This window comes from Etheostoma spectabile, unplaced genomic scaffold, assembly GCF_008692095.1.
Source record: "Etheostoma spectabile isolate EspeVRDwgs_2016 unplaced genomic scaffold, UIUC_Espe_1.0 scaffold00003399, whole genome shotgun sequence".
In the NCBI taxonomy this organism is placed as follows: domain Eukaryota; kingdom Metazoa; phylum Chordata; class Actinopteri; order Perciformes; family Percidae; genus Etheostoma; species Etheostoma spectabile.
Window position 1 is genome coordinate 44,625 of NW_022603022.1, and position 18,940 is coordinate 63,564.

An 18,940-nucleotide genomic window follows, 5' to 3' on the forward strand; every position below is an offset into this window, starting at 1 on the left:
ACATGGGGGAGGCCAAGGATCCTCTCAGAGAAGTATGTGGCCTATCCACAGGGCATGTAGCTCATTGCTCATTCTGGTGAACCAATTAAAGTAGATGGTGGACCACCAGCTATTTTAATTGCTTCTACCAATCAAACTGCTTTCTAAAATACAAAAAAAGACACAGGCTTTGTCTTGTAGAGTACAAAGACTTATCAGCCACAGCAAAAATGAACCAGCACTTATACGGTGTTCATTTTCCATAGTTGGGAGTCTACAATAAAGTGAGGGGCTCATAAAGTTAACAAAAAGAAAAACAAATCAAAGAAGGAGTCCTACATCCTAAATGAATGATTTGTCTGTGTACTTGCATACTGTGTTTGCATTGATGTAAATGTGCATGTCTTAAAACTAAAAGACCATTTTAGTTATTTAGCACCTGGTAGAGGTCAGCTATACCTCTTCCCTGTAGAATGATACTGCAAAATGTATGTTTCTAATTGATATTAAACGTGGTGACTAATAAGAAGGCTAAACATACCTCACAATGTCAACACTGTCTTAAATACAAAAAAAAAAAGGTAATAAATCTTTGTGTACCCCAGTATTGCTCACCTTTGAGCATGCGTAGACTGTTAATTCATAGTTTAGTGTATTTCTCCCGATCATGTGGTAGCTGCATTTGACTTTTCACTGCAATGCTCAGATTCAGTTGGCCACAAATTTCAATCACAGTAAACGTAAAGAGCAATTGTCAATGAAAAATTCAGCCAATCAATTTCCAAAAACAACAAACACTGGCAGAAGTTAGTGCAAAAGCAACAGTGAGGTGTGGTTTGGCCCTGGGCTCAATAATAACTTCATGGTGATTTCCATATATGGGAGGCAAGTCTAATGTTGATTCAACAGAAGAAGAAAAAATAGAGCTTATAAATTTCTTTGTAGGAGCCACATATTTCACATTCATGTGAATGTGAAGAGGACTTTGTTTCTGCATGACTGTTTTTTCTTTTGTATTATTTACATCTACTGTACAAAAGTTGCAAGCACTGAGCCAATAAACACTGAATAAAGATTTCAAAGCTGCAGGTAGTAGGTGTAGGATTTCCATTTTATAGCGCTAACTAATTTCATTATTGCATTACAGTAACACAACACACAAGTAATTCAAAAACCTATGCATTGTTTATCAATCTATACTCACAGCCAGTGATCCATCCATTGATGGTGATCTGTATTACAGATAGGCCAAACTTGACTTTGATTGATGACAATGGTGAAATGAAATGTTGAATTATTGCCACTGTCAGATGGTTTCAGCTGGTCTCTATATTTTCCATCTCTGCTTGTTTTACAGAGGACAGAGTGCAGCATCTTGAAAACAAAGCCATGCCTCAAACAACTCAGATAGATGCTGACCAATTATACACAAGACTATTTAAAAGGGCAAAGAAACATTTGTTCTCTTCTACAGCCTATGGAGTTGATACAAATAAAATGGTTGGAATAAAGAGCAACCAATCAAGAGCTAGACTGGCTGTTAGGACAGACCAACACACCTGCCACCAGCCGAGTTCCAAGTCCCAAACCTGGTTCTTATTACAAGAAGTGGCCAATTATTTAGCAAATTCTATAAAAATCATCACATCTGATTAAAAAATGGATGCAATAATTGGAAAACCCTACACATAGTACCTTCAGGGTCATCTTAGGTGTTTGATAATATACAATCATTTTTTAGGAAACAGGAACATTTACACAGTTACAACTCACAAAAGTGCATACATGACCAACAGCAAAAGGAGGATTTGGAGGAAACAGGAGATAAAAGACAGACAACTATGATTTGTCTTGCATGAAGCTGTACTTCCTGCAAACCTCAAGCTGTTTAAAATGCCAACCAACTGCCAAAATAGAGAAAAGGATTAAATTCAAAACTAGGAAGAAAAAATAAAATTCAAGTCAGTCTTCTTGTCTTACAAAGCCCGCTGTGCGCATCAGGGTGGGAGGGACAAAGTTTGTTTAACAAAGTGCTCCCACTCCCCTTTTCCTGGATTTCAATGCCTTGGAAAAAGCTCTCATTTCATGAGTACAGTACTTCAAAATAGAAACTCAAACAAGTTTCAGCATGAATATTAAAAATAAAGTATTTAAATGTTTACGAGATTGGATGAACTCACTGGGAGGGTGTGTCTGCCTGTCCGTTATAGGACAATCCTGACAAATAGGAAGAGAATTAGTTTGATGATGGGCAGTTGATTTAAATGCTACGCACCTTTTAAGCTAAAACCATACATGAATAACTAACCAGATAGTGATGGATAAATACACAGGTGCCGCTAGCAGTGAAACTAAGTAACCCAATTAAAAACAGGGAAAATATACCAGTTACGCAGAAGCAAAAACCCACTGTGAGATGAGGATGTGAAACTGAAGGCTAACTTACAATTAAGACATTTACTGAATATGTGTGATAAAAAGGGGATATATTCCTCGAATCCTAACCCCCACGGTGGAAAACTGATTATGGGAAAAGGTGTAAATGTGTGTTTGAGTGTGTATTCGCATAGTTCATTCAGAGCCATATCATCTGTGTAATAATTATGTTCGCATTTCAATTCATGTATGCAAATTAGGCTCTGCATGTGTGAACATAATTAGACAGTGTGTGTGTGTGTGTGTGTGTGTGTGTGTGTGTGTGTGTGTGTGTGTGTGCGTGCATGTGAGAGAGAGCCAGTACATTAAAGCCAGCAGGTGCAGCAGTTTTAAGTGAGGCCCCATGAGAGGAGCCAAAGACCCAACATGGGGTGACGTGTTGGTGATCCTGCTGTGCATCGGATCCTGACCGGACTGAACCTGGCTCCTCTAGGTGATCTGATGAGGCGCCTCTAGCATCTCCATCAGGAAGGTGTCAATGGGCGTGTCTCCAATCAGTTTAAAGAAGAACAGGTGCTCCAGGCACTTCAGACCAATGGAGCGCAGTGCTGGGAGCCGGAGGAGGAGCTTCGCAAACCTTGACGATGGAGGGAAGGATGAGAAGGAGAGCAGAGAAAAATAACTGAAAACCAGAACTCATAAGATGCAGGAAGCATCTTTTTGGTAGATTTCTTCTGTCTGTCTTGACACTGCATCATACCCAGCCTCCAACCAACTGCTCTTTGCTACAGTGACATGTTAAAGCTACTGAGCTAAAAATGATTTACATTCTTGTAATGTCCAAGAATCAGTGCCACCCTTCACAACCAACGACCTCACCTCTTACTTTTCAGTATGTCTGTGTGTTACTGCCTACCTGCCCTGCTGATCTGGGTATTTCTGTTTGCAGTAAGACTCAAGAGATGCGTACACCCTCTCTCTCAGGAGCTCCACCTCGCTGGGGTTGGACAAACCCTTGGCATCTTCAGGTGAAACAGAGAACATTTACATTACTTATATATGGAAATTTAACACATTTCACCTTTCCAATTGCAGACATGAATTTGCCCATTTTAGTTTGATGTCCTTCATGATAATTTCCTCGTGAGTTTCAACCTGCTGCCTGTCCACGTACCTGGGTTGAAGAGGATGATGGCTCGAAGGCAGCCGAGCTCCGTCTTATCCATTTGCATGTCTCTCATCTTGCTTACAAGCTCTGTCAAAACTCTGCAGAGAGGAGAGGAGATTTACAGGGGAAAACCAGTTGGAGACAATCCCAGATTAGGGAAAAGAGAGGAGTCAAGATAAAGGACGGGAGGTAAAAAAAAAAAGAGCGAGAAAAAATAAAAAAGAAGAGGCAGAAAGGGAGGGAATAAGAGAGTAAGAACAACAGAGAGGGACCAGACTTTATGGTCACTTCTCAATGTAATTACTTTATGTCTAAACTAGCGAGGGCATGGATGGACTGCTGGTTCTGCAGATAAACCCCCCCAAAACAAACACACACACAATAATGTTAGTTAAAGGTGCTCTAGCCGATGTTGGGTGACGTTACTTCTTGTTGACAAAGGATTTTCAAACAAAATGAGACTAGCTTGCCCTTCCCTTCTCCTCATCCCGTCCCCTCCCCCTCCCTTCTGTGCTTCTGCGTACCAAATCCTTCTAGTCGGTTATTGAATGAAACACTGTGTGTGTATGCTTCGTGGTGCAGGTGGGCACAGTGTTTTTTTGTTGGCGTAGACCCTGGGCTGTCTACAGAGACCAGGTTTTTTTACAGTGTGTTCTGGGGACAGGCAGCTCGCAGATAGTGTGGAGATGTTTGCTGTATGTGACAACAAATGTTATATAGCCTAAAACACGTGTGACATTGCTCAGAAAACCTTTAAGACGGGCAAACTGCTGCCACCAAACGGTGGTAAGTTCTGGCTGCGGCTGATTCTGGTGTTTACGACTTAATAATGTAATGGTTGGTTGTCATTGTTTTATTAATAATTAACTGTGCTACTAAATGTGTGAAGGTTGTGCCAAATGTTGAAATTTACAATGGCTGGAGAGTAAAAACTTTATAGTTTCCTGTTTCCACACTATTTTGTCTCGCCCTTAACCAATGACTCCAAGGAAGAAAGAGCATATGGCAGTCAAGGTTCAGGGACTAAAAACATTTTCTCATATTTTAGACGAATGTTCTCACTTACAGAAAGGAATAAAAAATTCATCAACTTTTTGTTAACCTAATGCCTTGTTTAATCTAATTTAATGATTTTAATGGGCTCATTTTAGGGTCAATTTTAGAACTGTAACTGTATCCACACTCATCTCTGACAAGTTGTTTTACTTGAGATGTAAGGTGTTGATGTGGAAATGTAGACGGGCCAGAACGAGGGAGTGATCAGTAATTTGGGTGCTGTACTGTATACTTTAAATGCCATCCATTCATTCTTAAAATGCTTCACAAATCTTACAACCTAACAAAGTAAAATAGATGTCCTGTTATTTAAGAGAGCACTGCATGCAACTAGAACAAATAAATTACCTGGCAAAAATGCAATGCATCCCAACATATCAGTATATTTTGAATCAATGGCGTTATCATGCTTCATCAGATGTGTAGCACAATAATATATAGACTCTCCGTTATTAACTCAAGAGGCTTGGTTTGCACCATAAGTGCATCCTACACCTGCCTGGGATATGACTTGGACAGAAGAGGAGGATATCATCCACTACATCATTCATCATCTGAAATGGACATTTTAACAGACACTGGCCAAGCCCACACTGCAGTGCATTGTTAAATCTATATTTGTTTATTAACACACAGAACAATGAAAACATGTTTTATTCATATTAAGTTGAGAAAAGGGAGGAAAGTAGGAGCGATTTTTGGTATGCACCCATAGTGTATGCCTTTAAAGTTTAAAATGGGCACTTCCCATCATAGAGGGAGCATCACTGAAGAGGACCAACACCACCTATCAAGGGCTCAACGGTAAATCTTAACACACGACCTGACTGTGTAAAACAGTGTCCTGCACTAGACTACTACAGTACTACAGTATTGTGTCCCACTATTAATGCCTTGGGAAAGCTAGGCCACATATTTTGATTTTCTCATTATGGTCTGGCAAGGCTCAACAAGCATCTGGTTTGGTAACAAGAGGCATCGCCAATGGGCAAAAGATGAAAAGTGTACTGCAGGCGATTGGATGAGGTTTTAAGCAGTCAAAGCCGCAAACCAAATATGCTGCAGAAATCAAATTTAAATACAGTACTGCTCTTTGTCATCATCTAAAACCATACCTCTAAAGTTCGCTCAGTGACTAATGAAACTGTTTTTAGTGGATGTCGTTCAGAATAATATCTTGTAGCAAAAACTGGCTGACTTCTACAAAGCTGCGGAAAAGCCTAGAAGCATCAACCTTTTAGCTTTGGTTCTGTGTTTGTTTCAAGAGGAGGGGTTTAAGAAAGGTGTTTGTGTAGTGGCGTAATTACCTGTCAAATATGGCCCCAACCTCGGCATTGTGCGCCCTGTGTATTCAATCACAATGTGTTATTACAATGTCATTACACAGTTACATTGTTATTACAGAATTCTGTCTGTTTTCTGAGCCTTTCAGCAGTACAGAGAGTCAGTGCTAATTTATGATTTCACATGGTGAAAATCTGTAGAGGTAGGGCTGGGCGATAACTTAATGGAATTGTATCGTGATGAAATCAAATAACGTGATTAATTGATAATAACAAGCACATACTAGCTCAAATTTCTCAGAAAATCTGAAATTAAATATTTTAAGGGAATATAATTTGAAGATTAAGGTTTTGTTTTTTCACCAAAATCTTTGAATGCATGCACGTTAACATAGTTAAGTGTACTGTATAGCTATTTTATCTACAACATTATTTGAAAATGTTCATTTTGCACTGAAGTTCTTAATAAAATGAGAAAATATTCAGTACTTTTACATTTGTCATATAGACAATTTATTGACTTACCAAAAATAACATGCTGAATCATTAACTATATTATTGAGATATGAAAATCCGCCCATATCGCCCAGCCCTATGTAGTATACAAACTACTTTCTGATACGTTTAAAGCTGTTGTAAAATAGTGCGCATTAGGATTGTTTACTTTTTTTGTCTAGACTCAAATATTTATTTATCTCACACCTGCACCCAAACCACTGATAAACATGTGATCAGTTTTATGACACCATAAACTGTAGTCTAACCAACTATATTCACATGTATAAAATGAGCAGAAAGGAGGTTATGATAAATCGTGTGAGCCGAATGCATGACAGCAGAAAACTATTAGTAGACATTAGACTGTTCATAGGGGAAAAACGACCCTCAACCCTCAACATTTAATAAATGTTCCTTGCTACACGATAATAGTGTAATGAAAAGTAACTTGAAGTGCAAGTGATTTTAATGAATCAAATATTTGTTTTTAATCTGCTACAGCATACATATCTGCCCTGAAAATTGCTTGTTCCATGTTCTCCTTTGGTTATAATTGGTTTTCATGATGGCGATTCCTATTTTTGCATTTATTCTGCTGTTGCGGTCTCTGAGTACTTAGATAGAGAAAAAACAACAACCAACCTTACCTTTCCTGCTAATGTCTTGTTCTTCCCATCTAACTTACAAACACACGCAAAGCAAGTTTTGTTTTACACTTCAGGGCCTACCTAGTTGACTCAAGTAATGCGCTACAAAGAAATAGTTTATTATAAGCACCCTCCTTGACAAAATATGATTCACGAGCTTCAAACAGTTGCTAACGAAAAGTTTAAAGAAAAGGATGCTGCTAGAAAAATGAAAAAGTATCAGAGGAAAATCATTGACCGTTTGCCATGAGCCCAGTTAGCTTGTTGTAAACTTGACTGGATTTTGGACAATGTAATTACTGTGTAATTGACAGTGATTTGACACGTTGTGATGTAGTTGGGGTTTTTAAATAAAACTCAACATGATTTGGAGTATTTATTTTTGAATCGAAGCACTCAAAATTAATTTAAACCAGCTGATGTAATCTACCTCTAGATAATGCAATACATCATACCACATAAACTAGCATTTATTAGAGCATAAGAAGTTTTACATCTTAGTTAAAGAACATATTCTGAAACAACCGTGAACACATAATCAAGTGAAAAACATGTAATTTCACTTTTCAAGTAACAATTCAATTTGATGCAATAATGCGAATGGCTGCAGAGGCCACGGCTGTAATTATTAGGTTTTGTTTTTTGTCAAGATGAGATCACAAAACAATTATTCTTTGGTCAGCAAAAAAGAAAACGTATATACCCATTGCCTCAACAACACTCTGCACAATAATGGGATGTAAACTCTATTTTAAGTGACATTCCTACTATATATGTGTATTAGCCAGCCAGTTACAGTTTGTGTGCGTGTACGCATGGATGTCTATGGGTAGGTATTAGTCACCAGCCTCCTGGCCATAAGCTGTCAGCCAACAGGCATCATTAAAGAAGCAAAGTCTCTCAGCCAATCACAGCCAGCGCAGAACACAGCAGCTGCAGAAAGCCAAAGGGGAAGACAGAGTATCCTAAACTCTTACCCCAGTCACTTATTCAGCCAAACAATTCAGGTTGTTTGAAAATTCAGGTAAATAAATAAAAGCAAGCGTTCTTTTTTTTTCCATCTAGCTTTAAGGACTGATGTGGATTTACTAGGTCAAATCAAAAAAGTATTGTCGATCTATTTTAGGCTAAAAGTAGGTGGTCTTAACAGTCTTAAGTGGAGTAGAAAGGCCTTTAAAAATCAAATTAATGCTAAAGCGCTCCAGCGAACACAATTACGTTTATGTTGGCATATCCTCTCCAGTTGGGTCAACAACCCAAACTTCTGAATGCTGGGAAATCGCTGATGTGGTATGTCTGTCAGAGTGATACTGTTTCTGCATATATGCATCTGTGTATTACCTGTCAAAGATGGCTCCAACACCTGCACTGTGAGCACTGTTCCTGTGGACATGCAGGCCGGTGGCCAGTAAAATGCCGTCCTTCACCGAGATGGAGCGATGAGAAAACGATGCAATCAGGAGTTCATTCCATCCTGTGGAAACGTTAGTGTGTCAATATGTCCAGTGAATTAAAAGTCTAAAGATTCTACTGCTGTGATGTTTGGGATTTCTTAATACCCTTTTTAGCTGAATGTTCCTGGCAATTAGCAAATTGACGATCTCTTATTAAACACGTGGCCATTTTCCTGTAAAAATTAATTACTAAGATTTACCACCTGAGCTATTTCATAGCTGTATGAAACAATGGAATACTCCTTTATACCCTAATATTTTGTTCTATATTAAGATTCCATGACGAGATATACAAATTAAAAACATACAGGGGGTTGCAAGTGTACTTTGTGAGGTCCAATTCAATAGCCCTACAAAAAAATCATTCAAGTTTATGTTTTCTTGACAATGAGGCTTTTTAAAATGTACTTGGTGGTGTAAAAGATTGGACTTGCATTATAATACACTTGTCTAACAGTGTCTATTGTTTTGTGCACCAACATACACATGGACAAGGGGACCAAATGCTATATAGGGAATTACACAATGGTGTAACAGTAGAATTTTATAGAACAACACAAAACCCTAAAATATCCGATTGGCCTCAACATTTTCTTGTTCGGCACACTGACATTTGTGTTTACATACAAAAAACCTACTGATTCATTGAACCTTCTTGAGTCAACTAGGAGCTCACCTGCACGTAGCAGGATGACCTGATCGTCCAGGGCCAGCTCAGAGAAGTGAGGGATCCTCTTAGCCCACTCCACCAGGGTGAAGAGCTGCTTGTCTGCTGCCTGACAGATGTTGGTGACAGGATCGTTGGGCTGAAGAAAGCAGATTTAGAGGATTTTTATATAATTATTTCATCAAACAACTTGACTGAGAGGCATTATTCATACAACAGCCTGTAAAGATTTTTAAAAGAAACATGCAGTCTTTGAACAAAGATAAGCAAAATGATATACTTCAATATACTCAACTACAAACTTTGAATGGTACACAATACACATTTAAAAAGGAACACAGTTTGCGGTTAACTTCCGCCAGGTAGACTACTCACAGAGCTGCCACCTGAACTTCCGTCTGCATGAAGCTCGGTCTTTTGCTCTACAGCCATCTCCGCTTCCAAAATCTTCTCCACTGGCATCTCCTCGTTCACAGCACTAGACGACTCCATCTCGCCCTCTCGTTCCTTGTTTCTCTGCCGTTCCTCTTGGACAGCTTTAGGACGGGGTGGACAGAGAAGAACACAAAAGAAAACAAGGACGAGTGAAAAAAAAGACAAGAGTAGAAAGGACAAAATGTGGGAGGCAAGGATGGGTTAAAGGTGGTCAGTGTGAAAGAACGGAGAAGCAGGAAAGGTGCAAGAGCAAAGAAATGGAGGAGTAGTTAGGATGTGCTACCAGACAACAGAATGGATTAAATGAAAGAAGTAGAATTGGAGATCAACAGAAAATGTGTGAACCACAAAGAGATTGGAGAAGCAGGATTTAGCCATACAAAAAGCACCAAAAAAAAAAGTATGACCAAATTAAGAAAAGTGCAAAATAGTAGAAAAAGCATGTATAATTCATGATGAAGTCAAAGTCTCGCATGCTGTCTCTCATACTTCTTTAAGGTCCACTAACAAGGCTGAAATGAACGGTGTACACAAATGAAGTCATTACTATTAACTAATTGTTTTAAAGCTACATTCAAGAGGAAATTACAATGAAATGTAACAGTAGTAATTTTGGAAAGTAGGCATTTTGCCCAGATTCAGCATCAGGAAATTGTTTGTTTGTTTCTCTTAATCTCTTACCCAGATTAAAGAAACTAGATTACAATTTACTGCAGAAAGACAACAGCAATCAGATTTATTTAAGTGCATGTAAATCAAATGGAAACAACTCAATGCAATCACATTGTCCACCCCAACTTGAGATCCTATTGAAGCTATCCTGTACCAAAATATATAAAAAGTGTTTTATCCACTACAGATGACCTATGAGTAAATTAAATAAACAACAAACTTTAACAAATTTTAAGTCATATTTACAATTTTGTTACAAATCCTATGAAGTCAAAGACTGTCATAAGTCTACCCGTCCACACACATCAGTAGAGAGACTGAGGTTATGGGACTACTACTACTACATCCCACTGTTGGTCTCTACAAACTTGGTTACTTCAGTTGTATGTTCAGATTACTAACTTGCACAATTGAGCTAAAATTTTGGGGAATATGAATATAGAAAAGCACCTAAGAGTCCTACAAGATTCACCAAATATAAATGTGAACACCCTTTAACATCCAAGCTGATAGTCATACTACAAAGAACGTCACTGTCCAAATACGTATTAATGCCAATATATTAAATCAATAGTCACATGGAATTGACATTTCCAAGTAAGATTTGTAAGTAAATTGTGTTTATTGGTTTGGTCATTTTTTTTAACATCAGCAAACAAAAAATATGTAGGAGCAGAAATTATAAGGGATGTCATTACTTTGGGATTAATTTATGATTCCAACACCCAATTATCCTGGCTTGTGCCACAAAAACAGCGCATACCAATTGTTGACAAAGTCTATGGCAACAAAAAAATCAAGCATTCTGCATTCTTTGATGATTAATTAAATATCAATTTGAAGTAATTAGACTATTGAAAGAAGCTGATTGAATCCTACTATGTGCACTTAATGTCAAGCAAAGCAAATGATTGGAAAAAGATTTTTTAACTGTCACTATGTCTGTATTTGATTCAGAATTTAAAAAAAAAAAGTCATGACAGTTTGGAAGCCAAGATTACCTTAACAAAATCTGGGTGGGAAATTTGTTAAATCTATCCTTTCTCTACAAGCGTTAAAGTACCTTAAACAAGGAAATGAATGTTCCTGAACAGAAGTGGAACTGCTCTCCGGCTGACGTAACTGTGACCCATCTTACTGGGTAGCACCCAGGTGGGAATAAACAACAAGTAGCTTTAAAGTAAAGTAGGAGGACGATTAAAAGAAGTGTGCAAAGTCAGCAAACTTTCCCTGGATCTATAAAAGGTTAAAAATAAAAACATGGGGGAGTAATTCAAGGTTGGCACTGGTCCCCCTCTGAGCACTGGCAACAAACTATGGAAAAACATTTTAAACTAGCTCCTTCTCATAGATGTGCAGTGTAATATCTATCTGCTTCTCGATCAAGCATACAGGCACAGACACACACCCCTCCCTCCCTCTTCTCCTTACATCTGTCGTTCATCGTGGCCACTACAGAAGGAGGGAGGGGGAGAGAGAGAACGAGAGGAAACAAAAAGAGGAAGAGAGAGGGAAAGGGGGTTAGTGTTTACAAGGCTTACCCACCCCCATCTCCCTCTCTACCACTCTAGTCGTCCTTTCTAGCCCCTATTGTACAAGTATTAAGTTAATTTAATAATCCATTATGGAGTTAGATTCCTGCCAAAAGGTTGTACACAAAAAAATGTGTTGCACACTAATAAAAGTTGTTTGTACATAAAAAAAATGTGTTGCACACAAATAAAAGTTGTTTTGCAACTGTCTTCAAACGTCACCACACATAAACTTGTTTTACAAACTGTCCCCAAACGTTGCACTCAAAATATCATTTATAAATTGTCCCCGAGTACAAACGGTCTCTGCTCGCTCAAAACAGCCTCTCCTCGAGTACGAAACAATTCCACACCCCTCTGTGGCAAATTTCTGCCAAAAGTCACATGATCCATTGGGAGTAGTTCTGACTTTGTGACAGCAGGGGGCGCTCTCAAAACAATTGAAACGCCCGGTTTGGCTGAGGAAGACAGACGGCATTTCACAGCTAACACATGAGCACCCCACAGGGAGTTTCCAAACTTTCACGGTGAAATATTATATCTGACTATGCCATAACTATGCAGATAGAGCATTTACAATTTCAGTTAAAGGCACCGCTATGTCACGGCAAGGGACCATGTTACTTTTCAAATCAAATATTGTTGTAGGCTTCAAGTGCCTATACAATAGACAGTTATTTTTTTGTTAAAAAACAACAACATAAAACCCGAATTATGATCTGTTAACAATGCCTTTATCTGGTATCCACTCTGGTTCTATCTATTTAAAATACCACAATAAAGGGAGAAGCTAACCAGAGGGTCAGATATTATATTTCACCGTGAAAGTTTGGAAACTCCCCTGTGGGTGCTCATGGTGTTAGCTGTGAAAGAGCGCTCCCTGCTGTCACAAAGTCAGAACTACTCCTAATGTATCATGTGACTTTTGGCAGAAATTTGCCACAGAGGGGTGTGGAATTGTTTCGTACTCGAGGAGAGGCTGTTTTGAGCGAGCAGAGACCGTTTTGTACTCGGGGACAATTTATAAATGATATTTTGAGTGCAACGTTTGGGGACAGTTTGTAAAACAAGTTTTATGTGTGTGTAACGTTTGAAGACAGTTTGCAAAACAACTTTTATTTGTGTGCAACACATTTTTTTATGTACAAACAACTTTTATTTGTGTGAAACACATTTTTTTGTGTACAACCTTTTGGCAGGAATCTAACTCCATAATCCATGACTACAGGGATCATAATAACGACAACAACAGGGATAAACTCATCAAACATAACCTAAGGTATGTTCAAATTACAATAAAAAGTAGCATCTTTGTGTGCTGGGGGATCAAGTCCCAATATAATTATCTAATATAGTTACATTTAGCTCTTATCTACACTGTTCAACTGAAAGACACTTAACAGCAAATAACCTTAGACTGACTCGAAAATGGATCCATCACGTTTATTATTGCTTATTGTTAAGATGCTTGTACGACAATGCATATAGGTCAGTTGTATTTTTGAAAGTGTTTCAAATTTAAACATATTGGAAATGTGGTAAAAAGCTGAATAGCTGCTAATGATAATTAATAGTGGAGTTTGTGCTTTTTTATTGGTACAAATCATGGGATCTATTCACCGGTGACTGCTGTCCACCTGAAGACAAACAGCTGGTAAATATGACATTGACAGTTAAGTGATACTTCTAGGCCATAGGTTTATATGCAATCACATGCCTTTTTTCCCCACACCTGCATTCAGTGTAATAGAATATCAGAGTGAGAGCCAATCAGAGGCAGAGTAGGTGCTGGGCCAATCTGCTGCTAGCTAGTGTTAGGCTAACGCATAGTTTCAAAGAAGACAAACGCTTTATTGCCTCCCACATCGTCAACGGCAACACACAGCTTCAACCCTTCCATTCTCACCTTTCACCCTCAACATATTACCTACATCAATGCTCATCAGAGAAAACTTTTCTACATGGTGAGTTGTTCAATATGTTTAATTAATTTTGCTATAAACTCTGCTCTGTCTTTTGCTTCAAGTATTTTGTATTTAACGTAGTAGTGGATCACCTAATAAAAAGTGACTAAAAAGGCAATTTATTATTTTGGCTAGGGCTTCTCGATTATGGAAAAAAAATATAATCACGATTACTTCAGTCAATACTGAAATCACATTAATTTAACACAATAACTTGTTGACTTCTGGAAAGATGTTGCAATTATTGAACTTAAAAAAACTATGGAAAAAGTTAAATAAATGAACTGTAAAAAAAACTGAAATTTGCCTTAATACTTATCCTATTTAAACTTTATTTTTTTCATTCAGAACACAAGAGAAAAGAGTTTACTTGCAAAACATAATGAGCCAATTAATTGTTTTTCTTGATTTTTGTGATCATTGGGAGCAGCAATAATTAATTGCACAGCCCTAATTTTGGCAAAAAAATATGCCAGGCCATTTTGCCGTTGATCAAAGTGTACATTTCTGACACTGCGCGCACACACACACACACACACACACACACACACACACACCACACACACACCACCACACACCACACACACACCCACAAACACACACACACACCACACACAACACACACACACCACACACACACACACACACACACACACACACACCACACACACTCCTTTATGTTGTATGTGTGTGACCATAGTCTGCAAGTTTGTAGGGGCAAGTCAGCCCAAAGTGAAGTTGGCAAAACTTTAGATTTTATTTTGATGAATATGAGTAGTGGGCTCTTTATTATTAGTGTCAGTCATACAGACCAAATACGCCACTGTTAAGGAAACTAATATTTTCCAGATTCAGAGACACAGAAATGACCCGAACAATCAACACTTTAGTAGGTGGGTAACGATTCTCCAAATTCAGAACTCGACTTGAGCCACAGTTCAGTTCTTACCTTCTTTTTTTTTTGTTGTTGGCACAAAAAAAACCCATTGTGGTAGATGAGCTTTATAAATCTGAAGTTAATTTATAAAGCTCTCAGCTGTCCTCTACCTCAGTGTTTTTGTGTTTAGAGGGAATCTGTCAACTGGAAGAATGAACTGCAACACAAGACCGTGGACGTTTATTTTGTGGTTACATCCCTATTCTTCTCTGATGAGTTTAACAAGAGTAGGAGCCTAACGTTTTTGTTTTTCCCCCCTAACTGCTGTTGTATACTCTTGAACCAGATTTGGAGTGGACAACACACAATTTGAGTTTCTGCCGGGCTAAATCAAAGGCTTATCCACATACATACACCACAGAGAAGTTATGAAATCTTCTGAAAATTTGTCAGCTGAATAGTTGTCTACAAATAATGACAATAAATCCACTAAAAACAGCCTTTAAAACCAAAATCATTTGTGTGAAAAAGCACGATTATATGGTGCATTTAAACCTACAATTGGGTGCATGGAAAAGTGAAATGGCCTCATGTTTCGGGGTAATGAGCAGAAGGGGCTGAGAACCAGCCGTCTATAGGGTGTGCTGAAGTGCCCATGCTTGCTCACCTTCTCTCTTCATGCCCATGGCCAGGCACTTCTGGTAGCGGCAGTATTGGCAGCGGTTCCTCTGTCTCTTATCCACCATACAGTCTTTACTGTCCCGACAAGTGTAGGTCAAGTCTTTGCGTACTGTGCGCTTGAAGAAGCCTTTACAGCCCTCACAGCTGTAGACACCATAGTGCTTACCTGGAGGGTGTGGGAATGATGGAGGAAAAGAGCCAAAGAAGTAAGACAAGAGGTAAGAAAATTTGTTTAAAGGTAGAATTTTAAAGGATTGTTTTCATTATTTACACTGTAACAACTGCCCCAACTTAAAAGGCAAGGCACAGAAAATATGAGAAGCATTTAAGGTGTCTAATCACCAGAGGATCTGTCTCCGCAGATGGCACAAAGCCGTTTCTGCGAAAGCATCGGCCCTGGGCTGTGACACGACAGCTGCTTCAAGCCTAACGGAGGTTTCACATCGTCGGAGCTGCTCACTGCATGAAGCCCTGACATGGACACTGTTGAGTTGATCTGAAAGAACAATAGAGAAGAAGGTGAAAATAATGACCATTAGGTTTTTTTTTGTTTTTTTTTTTAAGATACATTTCAGTGAGAGGCAGGCACAAAACCCTTTAAGTTTATTGATTTGCAAGACCTGTCTTGCCTCTCATATTTCTGTATGATGAACTGGTTAGAAGGGAGATATATAATTAATAGGTAATTAAGTATAAATTTAGAATATCTAAATATAAATATTCATTCATATTAAAACATAAAAGTGTGATTTGCTGGATTCTATTTTGGATTAGCTGCCACTGTGATTGTAGTAAGGACCAATCAAGACAATCTTAGAAATTGTCAAAAACCCAAATTTAAAAAGTGATTACTTTTTCAGAAAGGTATAGCTTGATATCTTTTAAGTTGTGCATTTCTACTTTCAACTGAAAATAAATAAATGTATGTTACATAATAAAAAATCTAAATTATGTCCCCTAATTACAAGTCCTTCCTTACCTGTGGGCTGCTAATGGGGCCGTAGCCCACCGATGGCGTACCAGGCAGACATGGCGAGCCCAGAGAAGAACTGATGACAGAAAAGGGGGAGCCGATGCTACTGATGGGGCTGTTGACCCCTGAGGTGGTGATGGGAGGCAGGGAGGTCATGGAAGCAGCGGAGGGAACCAGCGGAGGTGAGCGCTGGTCTGATGGAGGGGAGGACATAGACGAACTGTCTGGGCTGTGGGAATCTGATAAGAGACAACAAAGATAATAGTGTAACCACTAATACAAATAATGTTGTGCAAAAAAAAGGTAACGCTTTTTAATAGAGGTGATACAGGTGTAGTACAGGGGTCATTTTAATTTATTCTCTGACTCAAACACAAACATGACAGTTGTCAACCAAATACCGCAGATGCTGTAAAATATTAACAATGGGCTGGAACAAAGCTAATATACAAAAAATACTTTGCCAATTTATTACTCTATCCCTAGTTAAACAACACAATTATACAACTACTAAGCAGACTTGGCTTTTTGAATCTCTATGTTCTATTTTAATCAAGAGAAACTGTTGGTCTTTAGGCCCATCTGGGATTTATTTTAAGTGTTATTTATTAATTAAATGTTGCCCATTTAATAGCTTTTACATGATGACAATAATAATTGCATGCCGGAAGTTACTGCCACCTCTACTCTAGTGCTGTCTTGATTTGATTATAACTAAACATCCTAATTGCACAATGTAAAGCATACAGTGGGATTTTTACTCCCAGTAAAATATGCTTCGCTTTTAACATCCCAGAGAGTGGTTCTTAATAAAACTGCATTGAACAACTAAGGGCAAGAATCATTTGAGTAGTTACTTCCTATTAAGTATTTTCCTGATTAATTATTAGTTTTCATACAGCACTTGAGATGAGGTTTACCAGAGATGTGCATTTACATCTGACTGGTGTACAATCAAGAGAAAGAAATTAATTTATGTTTCTACAAGCCTATTTTTTTGATTTGTTGTCTGAATCTGATGGAATTTTGTTTTATGATGCCAGTTGTTTCACTTATTTTTGTTTAGGCTGTGGTTTGTATTGTGCTGGCTTTCTTCTGCAGCCGGCTGTGTGCTGCATTTTCACTGCTTCAGGCTGTGTATCTGGTGGTTGTCTGATCTGATCTACTTTCTTGCCTCAAACACACTGAAAAGAAATCCACCATTAATACCATGGTGGACTGTTTGTAGACCACCATTTAAAAACTTACAAAATCAACAAATGCAAGGAATCATGTTTTCTTTTCTCCTCATTTTTAATTTCAAGTCTTATTTTCTCACAAGACTCAATGTATGACAGTAGTACAACTACAACTCTGTCACATATTTCACTAAGCTCTCCGAATAAGCACTTATAAGGAATACTTATAGGTGTGAGCCCGTGAGTCCCTTGGGGCCATTGCTCTCAATCATGATACTGTACAGTGTTTTGAATAAACTCTGGATCCAATAGTGAAGACAGTCACAATAACAAAAAGTAACATTAAGATGGCACTTCAAATAACCAAATTATATTAAAAACAAAATGTTGGTTTAGAGAAATTGTGGGATGATAATTTGAACGACTAAATCTGACTGACTGATCAAATGACGTTCTTAAAGACAGTAGGTCTATATATAGTTCAACTGTGTGTCAGCTTTAACTAACTAATGTGTTTTAAAAAGCATTCATATTTTGCATGTTAAGTACTGGTTAACGTTACATCATAACCCATATCGTTCATAGGCCTGAATTTAAAGCAGTCGTAAAACAAGTGTAAATGTGTATAATTTGCAAAGTCGTGGGTCATTTCAACATTAGTTTTAAGATGCAATTCTAGCTCGACATTAATGTATTTGCATTGCCAATCACAAAATAAGAGCAATTATGTTCTCACCTCTACTGTCTCCCATGATGGTGGTAGGGTGCAGGGGCTGTCTAACAGCTACACGCCGACGGGCTTCAGTCTCAACACCGCCCGCAATCAAACTCTAGACCGCGGACTGAGGCCCGGGCCGGAGTTGTTTTGGGAAACCAAAAACCGGTCTGCAATTCCAACACAAAACAGAGCTCATTAGATAATAATGTGACACACTCATATGCCCATTAAGTCACAACATTGTGCAACATAACAGTCTATTGATATGTTGTGAGCTGCTTGCGCTGTTGTCAATAGAATATTTGTGTATTTGATGAATATTTGGCAACAGTAGGACTTTGCATAAACAGTCAGCTAAAAAAATCGATGCTGGGCAAATAAATCGACTATTTAATAAATAAGAACAAAGACACGACACCAAACACCGACTACGTTAACTTGGTTCAACGCAGTAAAGAAACGTCACGTCCCCTTCCCTCATATAGCGTTATCTAGCTAGATGGAGCCTTGACAGATGGCAACAAACCATCGTTTACCAAGGTACGTTAGCCATCGCATTGCAAGTATACTACTACCTAGCTACCTTCGTTCTAGCCAACACTTAAAATGCTGTGCCTAACGTTACCGTAAAGCTAAACGGCATGTGATAGCTACCGTCCTCGAATATACATCACATCCTTCAGCTCAGCAATTGAAATTGAAAATTATGCCATGTCGGGTGTAAACTGGAAAAACAAGCGTAGCGCTACAGCTAGCTAACTCGCTAAACACCCAAAGCTAAA

The 18,940-nt window shown here is 38.4% G+C and overlaps 1 protein-coding gene across 4 annotated transcripts; it reads right to left on the reverse strand.

The window, feature by feature from the left end:
• Positions 1-358: 358 nt before the first annotated feature.
• LOC116676532 (retinoic acid receptor RXR-beta-A) lies at positions 359-18,419 on the reverse strand. Of its 4 annotated transcripts, XM_032507575.1 has the most exons (12): positions 18,177-18,419; positions 16,269-16,501; positions 15,632-15,785; positions 15,276-15,455; positions 11,667-11,687; positions 9,504-9,664; positions 9,138-9,267; positions 8,349-8,481; positions 5,887-5,922; positions 3,530-3,621; positions 3,272-3,377; positions 359-2,992 (listed from the first exon to the last, which is right to left on the reverse strand). In XM_032507575.1, the coding sequence occupies exons 1-12, from the start codon at positions 18,190-18,192 to the stop codon at positions 2,845-2,847; spliced, it is 1,410 nt and encodes a 469-aa protein (XP_032363466.1). In that variant the 5' UTR covers positions 18,193-18,419; the 3' UTR covers positions 359-2,844. The 4 variants fall into 4 exon arrangements, with proteins under 4 accessions (XP_032363466.1, XP_032363467.1, XP_032363468.1 ...); XM_032507576.1 differs by lacking the exon at positions 11,667-11,687 and having other exon boundaries at positions 18,177-18,418; XM_032507577.1 differs by lacking the exon at positions 5,887-5,922 and having other exon boundaries at positions 18,177-18,418.
• Positions 18,420-18,940: the final 521 nt, after the last annotated feature.

Coding starts and splice junctions, on each gene's coding strand:
- LOC116676532 (XM_032507575.1), bottom strand. Junction 9,268..9,503: donor GAAGTTCAGGTGGCAGCTCT/GTGAGTAGTCTA, acceptor TGCTTTCTTCAG/CCCAACGATCCTGTCACCAA. Junction 5,923..8,348: donor GTTGGAGCCATCTTTGACAG/GTAATACACAGA, acceptor TTGAATACACAG/GGCGCACAATGCCGAGGTTG.